The 12096-nt window shown below is 44.8% G+C and overlaps 1 protein-coding gene across 1 annotated transcript in view; it reads left to right on the top strand.

Annotated features, from left to right (window-relative positions):
- LOC143682992 (immunoglobulin lambda-1 light chain-like) overlaps window positions 1–12096 on the top strand; it is a 33444-nt gene that overhangs the window by 9252 nt on the left and 12096 nt on the right. The window contains exon 3 of the mRNA XM_077159328.1: window positions 11762–11781. Within this exon, the coding sequence (XP_077015443.1) occupies window positions 11762–11781 (20 nt within the window). The remainder of the gene's footprint in view (window positions 1–11761; window positions 11782–12096) is intronic.

Raw genomic sequence — 12096 nt, 5'->3', positions numbered from 1 at the left:
AGTCCCTCATATTTATTCATGAAGGGTTCTGGGTCAGCCCAGAACTCATCCACCCCAAGTTCAAAGTTATGATAACCAAGACTGGATCTAACCAAAGTGGGCCCACTTGACATGCAAAGTAGCTTAGACTTTAGCTTACAAGTCATCTAGATCTCATTATAATGCCCAAAATCACACCCATCCTCATATCAAGACCGCCATTTTGTCACACACGCATTCTGTGTGTGATCAATCTGCTCATGCTCAATAATCAGATTCCCTCTGATGATGTCATCTGGGACAACTGTGCTTATTATCCTAAAACCTGCCCCTCTTTTATTTTTTTTTTTGTGGGGGGGGAAGTGCATGGGTTGGGAATCAAACCAGGATCTTCCGCATGGCAGGCGAGAATTCTACCACTGAGCTACCCTTGTACTCCTTGTCTATCTTTTTAATACTCTACAACTATCAGAATTACTGCAGTTTGGGGAGACAGATTTTTAGGCCACTGGGCCATCTGATCGACTGTACTGTGCCTAGTCATGAATTCTTTCTCTCTTTGAAGGCTTTGGGGCTCAGGAATCCGTCGTTTGAGCGCATAGGGCAGAGACACTAGTCTGCAACCCCTCCCCATACCTCCCCCTCCCCCCACCCCACTACCCCCACCTTTGTCTGTTATCGAGCTGATCTAGAGGCTTAATCAGATTCAGGTTGAATTTTCGTAGCAAGTCTGCTTTATAGGGGGGTTTTATAAATTCCTCAGGAGCCACATAACACATAACATTTTTACCTTAGCAGTGGGTTGAGTCACAATACTCAGATGCATTTGTTCATTGTGGAATGCAAAATCTTAATATTTTATTGTCAAACCTTAACAAACACACAAACATTCTCAATGTACAAGCATTCTATATGTGGTGTACAATCAGTGGCTCACAATATCATCATTTAGTTGTGTATTCATCACCATGATCATTTTTTTTAATATTTGCATCTCTCCAAACTGGGGATTTCTAATCCTAGCATTCTTCCTTCATATGTTAGCTGGAGCTCTTCTACAAATAAAACTTCCCCTTGTGAAGGGCCAGGAGCAATAAATCAGGCCTGAGAGTCCCCAAGAGTTAAACAATAACCAATGTTAGGAAACTGAAGGAATGGGATGTGTTTTGGCAACAGCTAACGGCATTTTTCTGCTTCTGTGATTAAGCTTGCTTGCTAGCAACTGTAAACTAGGATGTGGTTTTAGCCTTTATAAGCACACCTTGAAAACCTCTGGGGGCTGCTCTCTGAGTCTTCCTTCTTGAGGGTTTCTGAGGTAGTCGCTGGCCAGCTAATAAAGACTCCAAATTGGCTTGCAGATGTTTTTGAATCGTGTGGTCTCTCTCTTTCAGTGCACCCCACAACATTTGGAGGCCCCAGCGAGATCATCCCTAGAGGGATATCTGGTGACCACAGGTCCTGGGGATCGCCCCTGGAGCCGAGGTCTGGCCTAGGGGAAGGCCTCGGAGAGACGTTCCTCCTCCCTAGGCAAGGACCAGGAACCAGGCTGGTCCTACAGGACCCTCCGAAATTATACAAAATATGGTGGAGTCATCTGTTTCTGGGAACCTCACCGGTGAGTGCAGGTCTGTTATTGGATCCAGTGAGGACCTCTGGAAGGCTGAACGCTGCATTACTTCCGAGGTCCAGTCCCAGAGCAAGATGTTGCCCGGGATTCTGGTTAGGAATCAGTTAGGGATAACGTTTTGTTTGTCTTGGTTCGTTTTGTCCCTCCTCTCAATTGTTGGTCTCCTCGCATTCTGTGTCATTCTTGTCATAATTGCCATGAGTCAGGCAAGTTCATCTGTCTGAACTCCCCTTCAATGCTTTTTGAAAAATTTTCAGGAATATCAGCGGAAGGCCAGAGACTACGGAGCCCCTGTCAACGCCTTTGACTTGGAGAAATTTTGTTCATGGGAGTGGCCAACTTTTGGTTCTGGGTGGCCTTCCGAGGGAACCACAGACTTATCTATAGTTTATAGAGTCAAAGGACGATTTCTGGTAATCCAGGCCACCCTGACCAAATCCCCTATAAACTAATTTGGATTGAAATCTTGACAGAAAAACCCAAGTGGTTAAGGTCTTGCATGGAGTCCAAAAAAAAGGAAAATCCCCCAAAGCCAGAATGGCCCTCTTAATAAAATCCTCTCAAAAAGAAAAAAACTAATGGGATCCTAGTATTGACAGGACCATCTGAGGATCTGCTGCCGATGGACCCTCCCTCATACCCAACAGCCCCTCCACCCCCTCTAAGACCAGAGGGGAGAAATGGCCAAGAGGCGGCAACCAGCCCCTCTGATAGACGTAACTTCTCCCGCCGGTATATAATTCTTCATCAGGATTTGGCCAGGGGTCGTCGGTGAGGTCAGCCCTCAGATTCGTGAGAGATTCCAAGATCTTGTGGCAGTCATGGATGGGTTTGGACGGGTCATCATCCAAGAGTAAGGTGGCGGGATTAAGAGCCGCCATTTCTTAGGAAGCAGATTCTCGGGGGATCCAGTAGCAATACCTGATACTGGGTTATTTGGGCATTTGAGAGCCATCTCTCAGGCAGGCTTCTTAGTAATGTTTCTACTGAATGTTGGGCCACTATGTGTAAGTCCTGTCCCAGAGTCAATTTGGATGCTTCTTTGACTAAAATGGCAGTGGCGGCAATGGCTCGGAGGTAGTTGGCCACCCGGCTGCTACATAGTCCAGCCTTTTAGACAGGTAGGCAACTGGTCCAATGTTTGTTCTCTTTGCAGTAGACGCATTGGCTTGCACCTATGCGTCTTTTCTTGGTTTCCCTTTCTTTTTTAACAGTTTCCTACCTACCATTTTGTTTTTCCTGTTCAGTCATTTGCGGATACTAAAATTCTGGCTATGTTTTGGACTGCGTGGTCCCGGGGTCATCTCTGGTTGCCAAAGAGGGCCATTATACATTGCAAAGGACATCAGACTGCTGAAACTCAAATCGCCACAGGAAATGCCCTGACTGATAAAATGGCAAAAGAGGTTGCCCAAAAACCAGTGGGGATGCTGCAGATACTTCCTGTTCCACCGGGGCGAGTGGTGCCGAGTCCTCCAAATTATACCGGGGAAGAGATTAGATTGGGTGAAACTCTGGGCACTAAAACAGATCCGGATGGTTGGAAAGTTCTCCCGGATGGGAGAATCCTAGTGCCAGAGCACCTGGGGAAAAATTTGGTTACCCAGGTTCACCAAAGTATATACCTGGGCAGTACGAAACTAATTGAACTCTTACAGAGATATTACTACGTTCCCCGATTACAACAACAAGGCTGGCAGGTCTCATCCAGATGCCATATCTGCGCCCAGGTAAATTCCGGATGAGGGAAAAAAATGCCCCAAGGAACTAGGCTGAGGGGACAAGCCCCGGGGGAACAGTGGGAAATAAATTTCACGGAAATATTACCTGGTCCGTATGGATACAAATACCTGTTAGTCTTCATCGACACCTTCTCCGGATGGACTGAGGCATTTCCTACCAGAACCGAAACAGCACAAATAATAGTAAAAAGCTAATTTCTGAAATTGTCCCCTGATTTGGCCTCCTGACTGCAATGGGGTCTGACAATGGGCCTGCGTTGATTGCCCCAGTTACCCAATTATTAGCAAAATTATTAAATATCAAATGGAAATTACATTGTATTTATAAGCCACAGAATTTAGGGCAAGTTAAAAGAATAAATGGAACAATAAAGGAAACTTTAAATAAACTAAAGCTTGAGACTGGAGAAAACTAGGTGAGTCTCCTTCCATGTGCCCTCCTAAAAACTAGATGTACTCCCTATGTTAAGGGAATTACCCCGTATGAAATCATGTTCCGGCGACCACCCCCACTAATCCCTAAATTAGGGGAAGGAAAAATAACTGAATTAAATAACCATTCTCTTCTAAAATCATTACAGCTCTGCAATCTGCCACCCAGCAAACTCGGGAACTGGTGAAGGCAACCCACCCAGGACCAACAAACCCTGCCCCTAAAAAGATCTATTTCAGGTGCAGCCCAGAGACCTGGTCTGGATAAAGAAGCTTCAGCCAGCCACCTTAGAGGCCCAGTGGACAGGACCCCTGCCAGTGATCCTCTCAACCCCAAAGGCAGTGAAAATTGCGGGAAAATGGCATGGATTCATCACACCCAAATAAAAAAGGTCACCCCGGACCAGCTCCCTGAAAAATGGACCATCCAGCCAACTGAGGATCCCCTAAAGATAAGACTCTCAAAAAAATCCCTCTGTGTCCTCCTGATAACCCCGCTGGGGGTGGCGGGTAAAAGCCCTCACCAGGTTATAAACTATACCTGGGAACTCACTGAAATGGTGCATGGGATTGTGGTCGCTAAAACCACCACTCCATCCCAACCGACCTTCCAATTTGACCTCAGCCAACTGCTTGGAAATGAATGGTGGGGAAGTTATAGTTACCTGGACATACCAAATTCCCAAAACAGGTGTACCACCCTCCATCTGGAACAGGGCTTATGGAATGCCCAATGCTATGCCTGTCCCGAGGAAGGGGATTCAGAATGCCAAGGGGAAGGCAAATATCACTGTGCCAAACGGGGATCTGAAACAATTGCCCCATGGACTTATCGGAATCCACTAATCTCCCTAACTAACTAACATCTCCTGGCCCAAACGCCTGTACCGCTGGCTCCTGTGACCCCATCATCATCCAAGTCTTCTGGTATACCCAGACTTGGGCAAATGGAAAAACTTGGGGACTTAGATTATATGTCACGGGTTATGACCCTGGCGTCAGTTTCACAATTCAGAGGTTCCGTCCCTGTAAACTGGACAATCCCATAGGACCTAATCGGCCTCCTAACCCTGGCATGAAACTGGTACAGCCCCCCAGACCCAGGGCCCCACCTCGGGCAAGCTCAAGCCCAAAGGCCTATGCCACCCCAAAGTCCCAAATAAATTCATCCCCCTCCCCTAGGAGCCCCCTACTTGACATGTTAAATTCACTTTTCCAGTTCATGAATTAAACCGGTTCACTTATCACTGAAGACTGTTGGCTTTGCTTAAATCCTGAACCCCCTTATTACATAGGAATAGGAGCTACTATTTCCCTAGGTCTCGCAAAGACTCATATCAGAAACCTCTCAGTACAAGAAGCACAAAGACAACACCTCTGCAAATGGGAACAGGAACCGAAACTCACCCTGGGAGATCTCCAAGGTCAGGGAACCTGTATTTACTCCGAGGATTTTAATCTAGCTAAATCCCCCTATAGTAACTCTTGTGGAGTCCTCATATCACTAGAGGACATTTTAACTTCAATCCTGGGTGGATGGGACCGCCTCCTCGTAGCCCCTGACAGTACTTGGTTTGCTTGCACATCTGGTATCGCCCCCTGCATAACTCCCCCAGTAATGGCCATCGAGAGGGAGTTTTGCATTTTAGTTCATGTTATCCCCCAAGTATATCATTATTCTGGGGAAGGAGGTAGGGACATTTGAAAATCACTCACCGAGCCAAGCAAGCCCCAATCTTGGTACCCCTCCTTGTTGGATTAGGCATTGCAGGATCGACTGCAGTAGGAACTTCAGCCCTTATCACTGGGGACCAAAATTTGAAAACCCTGAGCCAGCAAGTTGGTCTGGATCTCATTGAATTAGAAAGCTCCTTCGGTCGCTTAGAAAATTCTCTGGATTCACTAGCCAAGGTCGTCCTCCAAATTCGCAGGGGTTTAGTGCCCTATTTCTAAAACAAGGAGGATTGTGCATGGCTCTCGAGGACGCCTGCTGCTTCTAGGCCAACCCCTCAGGAAGAGTTAAAAATAGTCTCTCCCTAGTCCGTAGCAGGTTACGAGAGCAGGGAGGAACCTGAAAAACTGAAACCAACTGGTATAAAAACCTATTTTCCTGGTCCCCATGGCTGGCCACGCTCTTGTCCACCATAACAGGAGCCCTAATTCTCATGTTATTAGGCTGAGTGTTTGGGCCCTGTGCAGTCACCTGTCTAACCTCATTCGTGCAAAAAAGAATACAAACTGTTAAATTATTAGTCCTTCGAACCCAATGGCAACAGATTTATAATCAAAATGAAGAAACAATGATTTGATTCTCTCATAAAACCAGTGGGGAATGTGGAGGGCCAGGAGCCCCAGCAGGAAGGTCCCCAAGAGCTAAACAATAACCAGTGTTAGGGAACTGAGGGAACTTGATGTGTTTTGGCAACAGCTAATGGCATTTTTCTGCTTCTGTGATTAAGCTTGCTTGCTAGCAACTGTAAACTAGGATGTGGTTTTAGCCTTTATAAGCACACCTTGAAAACCTCTGGGGGCTGCTCTCTGAGTCTTCCTTCTTGAGGGTTTCTGAGGCAGTCGCCGGCCGGCTAATAAAGACTCCAAATTGGCTTGCAGGTTTGAATTATGTGGTCTCTCTTTTGGTGCGCCCCACAACACTCTCATCAATGATTTCGTCTCCTTGAGTGACAACTCTTAAAGACAAGACAGAATACATATCTGATTTTTCCTCCTTATCAGTTATCAAAATAACAAGCTAGCATGTCCATATTCTCCAACCTTAGTTTATTAGTATCATTATAAGCGTGTGAATATAAACATATTTGAGGTGTTTGAACCCATTGCAATTATTATAAGTTTTTCTATCCTTGGCCAGTGCAATCTTATTCAAATGCGTCTCTAACCAGAAACATTTTGAGATGTCAAAAAACAGTAGATTTAATTTTGTTTTTATTCCTTAAAAAAAAAAAACTCAAGGGTAGATAACTTTCTCTCCGACTAATTCCCAAAGAATGATGATGTATAACATAACATAACAATTAACATACACACAGAAGACCACAGTGATATTCTAAAAAAGATGGGGGCAAGAAAAGTTCGGTTTTGCAAAAGAATGACAGTTAACGTGGAAAAAGAGCATTAGAATGTAAAAATAATTATCTTACCACTCTCAATTTAACACTCATCATTCTTAAGGCAAGGATCAGAAAAGGGTACTAAATTTATTGGGTGAGTCTCTCGAGTGGCATTCCACAAACTCTATTCCTCTTCCGTGAAATGTCCTTTCTTATCTTTGGTCCATTTTTGAATTGGATTGGGTTTTTGTTTATATGGTTAAATTTTAAGTTCTAAACTATATTTTAGGTACAATTCCTTTGTGGGATATGTGATTTGCAGCTTTTTTCTCTCCTTCTGTAGCTCTGTGTTTTGATTCCCTTACAGGATCTTTCACAGAACAAAGTTTTAATTTTTGACGAGGTCTGATTTATTGACCTTTCTTTTCCTTTTAGAGAACATGCTTTTGGTAGCAAGTCTAAGGCCTGCGGATGTTTTGGACACAAGCCCCTCATCCGATGTATGATTTGCAACTATTTTCTTACATTGAGCTACTTGCCTTTGCACTTTCTTGGTAGTGTCTTTTGAACACATATTTTAAATTTTGATGAAGCCCAATTCATCTATTTTTTCTTTGGTTGTTTGTGCTTTGGGTTTTATATCTAAGAATCCCTTGCAAAGGATTTACAAATATATACCCCTAGGTTTTCTCCTAAGAATTTTATAGTTTGTGCTCTTACATTTAGGTCTTTGATCCACTTTTTCTATTAATTAAAAAAATTAACAACAAATGAACAAAAGCATTAACATATGATCATTCCATTCTACATATATAATTAGTAATTCACAATATCATCACATAGTTGCATATTCATCATCATGATCATCTCCCAGAACATTAGCATCAATTCAGAAAAAGAAATAAAAAGACAATAGAAAATGAAATAAAACGAGAACAGAAAAAAAAAGATTATACATACCATACCCCTTACCCCTCCCTTTCATTGATCACTAGCATTTCAAACTAAATTTATTTTAACATTTGTTCCCCCTATTATTTATTTTTATTCCATGTGTTCTACTTGTCTGTTGACAAGGTAGATAAAAGGAGCACCAGACACAAGGTTTTCACAATCACACAGTCACATGTGAAAGCTATATCATTATTCAATCATCATCAAGAAACATGGCTACTGGAACACAGCTCTACATTTTCAGGCAGTTCCCTCCAGTTTCTCCATTACATCTTGGATAACAAGGTGATATCTATTTAATGCATAAGAATAACCTCCAGGATAACCTCTCGACTCTGGAATCTCTCAGCTATTGGCACGTTGTCTCATTTCACTCTTCCCCCTTTTGGTCAAGAAGGTTTTCTCAATCCCCTGATACTAAGTCTCAGCTCATTCTAGGGTTTTTTCTCAATTCCTTGATGCTGAGTCTCAGCTCATTCCGGATTTCTGTCCCACATTGCCAGGAAGGTAAACACCCCTGGGAGTCATGTCCCACTAGACAGGGGGAGGGTGGTGAGTTTGCTTGTTGTGTTGGCTGGAGAGAGAGGCCACATCTGAGCAACAAAAGAGGCTCCCTTGGGGGTGACTCTTAGGCTTAAATTTTAAGTAGGCTTGACCTATCCTTTGTGGGGTTAAGTTTCATATGAACAAACCCCAAGACTGGGGGCTCAGCCTATAGCTTTTGTTGTCCACACTGCTTGTGAGAATATCAAGAATTCAACTTGGGGATATTGAATTTCTCCCTGCTCTCACCATTCCCCAAAGGGGACTTTGCAAATACTTTTCCACTCACTGATCAAATCACTGGGATTCATTTGATCCATTTTTGAGCTACCTTTTTTTTTTTTTTTTTGTATGCTGTATGGTGGGGTCACATTTCATTCTTTTTCCATGTGCGTATCCCATTATTGCAGCACCATTTGTTGAATTTGGGGGGGGGGGTGTGGAGGTGGGAAATTGCATGTCTCCCGCATGGCAGGCAAGAATTCCAGCACTGAACTACCCTTGCACCCCTCCAGCTACTTTTTATATACAGTATAGGGTAAGCATCCAACTTCATCTTTTTATGTGTGATATCCAATTGCTCCAACCTTATATGTTGAAAAAGGCTCTTCTTTTCCCCACTGAATGGTCTTGTTGAAAATCAATTGAACATAGATGAATGAATTTATGTCTGGACTCAATTCTGTTCCCATTGTGTATCATTCTAGCAGCATCACAGTGTCTTGCTTACAATTGCTTTGTAGCAAGTTTTGGAACCGAAAGGGTGGGTTCTACTTTGTTCTTCTGTTTCAGGACAGTTTTGTCTATCTTGGTTACCCTGTTTTGTACTTTATTCTGCAGTTATTCCAGCATTCTTGCACAGACTCTGTAAACACTCAGTCTCACACATCACTTTGAACCAACTTTTCCATCCTTCTAGTTTCATCACTGAAGAATTAAGCAAGACTTTGGAACATGCTATTGCATGTCTCGGAAAGTATGGGATTGATACCCCAGAAGATGGTTTGCCTGGCCAGTGGATATGACTGGATACGGCAATGGGAGGATGGAGATCTGTGAAGGTGGGCCACAGTGGGTCCTGAGCTGTCTTTTCCAGAACTTCTTCCATGGAGACCATTTCTCAGATGGAATCTTGGCCCCCTCCCATTCTCTCCACAGGTCTTCCTGGGCTCTTTGCCCAGTTCCCCTCTTCCTCCCCGCAGAAGACTTTATTTTCATTTAATCTCCTCTGCAGGAATAATCTTTTCTCCTCTATGAGGAAGTGTTCCAAGTAAAGCTCTCAGAGATGGGAGAGGGAAGTGGTCTTGGGACCCTGGAATGATTCTGCCATCTATCTTCTCATTGTCGCTCTTGACCCTAGTCATTATTTCTCTCCATCTCATGGGAGGTTGTTTCTATTTAAGACAGAAACATACTGCTTTTGTTTGTCTTACTGTTCTTGAGGCCCTAAAAGGATGGGAGTGGCATAATTTTCTTTATCTCTTGGAAGTCCTCCAAAGATAAGTGACAATAATGTGATATACTCACAGGCAATACTCAATGGGTGCTGGCTTTCATTTGAGGGCTTTGCTTCCTCATTGAATTTGGTACAAATGCCATGAGGCTGGAGTCATTACTCTTTTGGGTTTCTGGTGGAGAAACCCAGGCACCTAGAGTGTAGACCAGTTGCCTAAGACCACTTAGCTATTGAGGGTGGAGCTGGATAACACCTGAGGTGTGTGTCCTGGGAGGCCAAGGCTCTGTCCTCACTTCCCCCCTGGGGAGATCAACCCTTCTCCTTAAGAGAAAGGAGGGGCTCAATTAGAGGAGGGAGTGTAATCCAGGGTGGAGACCAGGTGGGAGAGGGAGCAGATGTGGAGAGTGGATGTAATGTACGGATGAGAAGAAGCTCTGGTGGAGAAAGGATTTCCAAGGATAAGAGAGTGAAGCCCTCACTGGAGGGGCTCCAAGAGCTTCCTGGCCTGCCCCTCTCACTTGGCTGAAGTCTCTGAAGTTATTTACGGCTTGGTTCCATGGGGAACCTCCATCCATCCCCATCCAGCAATGCAGTCATCCTTGAGGTCAACCACAAGGTCGTCCTACACCCATCCCACCCTCCTCAACCTCCCCCCGGGCTGCACCGCATCTCACAACATGACGGATGCCGGAGGTTGTAACCTTCTCCCCTCCCCCGAGGCTTGCCTTGAGCCTCCCACCTACCCACTTACTAGCTCAAGGGATTAGGGTACCTGAGGGAAGGGACCTGAAACAGCAAAGCTCAGAGCCTTTACTCTTTATCTTCTTCAAATTTGAAAATGAAATTAGGCATCTTTCTACCATATTAAGCAGGCTGTGGATTGACCAGTAAGCTCTGGCTTTGTCACTGGATTTATGTGGAGGTGAGTTTGTTTACTTTTGACATGAGCGAAACCTGTAGCTCCAAGGATTTGATGAAAATGTAAATAGTACACACATACCATCTGCAGAAACTACCTACTTAGATCTTGTTAAACTTGAAAAGTAAACAAACTAGATGGCAACGTTCAAAGGGGAGAGGCGCACAAGGGGCTTTTTCCAAAGCTGTGAAATAACAGTGGCAGCCACAGTGTTTGCAGAGCATGGCCTGGTCCCCAGTTTGGAATTTCCTCCCTCATTGCTGCCTGCAGGCTGTACCACTCAGGGCCTGCTGTCTTCCACCAGCTCATATTCCCAATCCCCTCCAAACAAGAGGGTCCCAGAGCTGTGGGAGCAAAGAGAACTTAAGGCAATACATTAGAGGTGATACTTGGCCAATTACATAGTGACATCCCATTCTAGAAGACTCCAGGGCAGGGGTAGGGGCCTGGGGTTCCTGGGACATAGAGCCCACAAAGAGAAGAGAAGGTTTGTGGTAGACCAGTTGTCCCCAGAAAACCTGGCATCCACTGTGAAACTCAGTTCCAACCTATGTTGGGCTCTCCATACCGAGTGACATGAATCTCTCCGAGGAGGAAATATTCTTAGTATTGAATGCTTAGTGTGCTCAGTCCTAAGGAAAAATCATATTGTCATGATGTGGTATCAAAAGGGACGTATAATATGTACTATAACTGAGTAATTGTGTGCTGAGGACCCTTGAACGTGCTCATTTTCTACAGAGTCTCTGTTGATTCCACCAGAAGCATCATCTGCATGTTTGTTTTTATTCTTGGAACTATGCTTGGGTGGGACACTTAAAAGGTCTTTGAAGGGTCTCTTTGTCTTGTCTCTGCACAGTTTGCAAAGAGATAGACAAGCAGGGTGGACACAGCGGGACAGCTCAGTCTTGGAAGCCAAGGGGCTCAGAGAGGGCATGCTGCCGGGCCAGAGTTCTGTCCTGGGACTCTATTTCTAGGGCCAAAGATCCATAGTCTTCTGGTGGTCCTTGAGAAAGGCCACCTTCCAGGCGTGGACCTCAGGCCAAACCTGGGATGACCATGTGCAAAGTCCTTTCTCAGATGCTGAGGCTTCTTCCTGACCCCACATCCAAGAGAGATGATGCCCCCAGGACCCTCCTTGCCCCTTCCCAACCTCAGGAGATTCCTGCTAGGACTTGAGAGCAGGTGGAGGCCATGGTTACTGGGCAGGAAGTCCCTGATGAGCAGGGCTGGTACACTCATGACTCCATGAGGCAGTGCCAGCCAATCAAGCCCACCCCATGACATGTGATCCAGTGGGAGAGCATAAAACACCCAGTCCCACCACACATGACTCACAGGAACTCCTGTGGGCTGGAGTGTGGACAGTTTGTGTT

Source organism: Tamandua tetradactyla, chromosome 5, assembly GCF_023851605.1.
Source record: "Tamandua tetradactyla isolate mTamTet1 chromosome 5, mTamTet1.pri, whole genome shotgun sequence".
NCBI lineage: Eukaryota > Metazoa > Chordata > Mammalia > Pilosa > Myrmecophagidae > Tamandua > Tamandua tetradactyla.
Note: the sequence above shows the minus strand (reverse complement) of the source record. Positions and strands in the feature narration are given on the sequence as shown.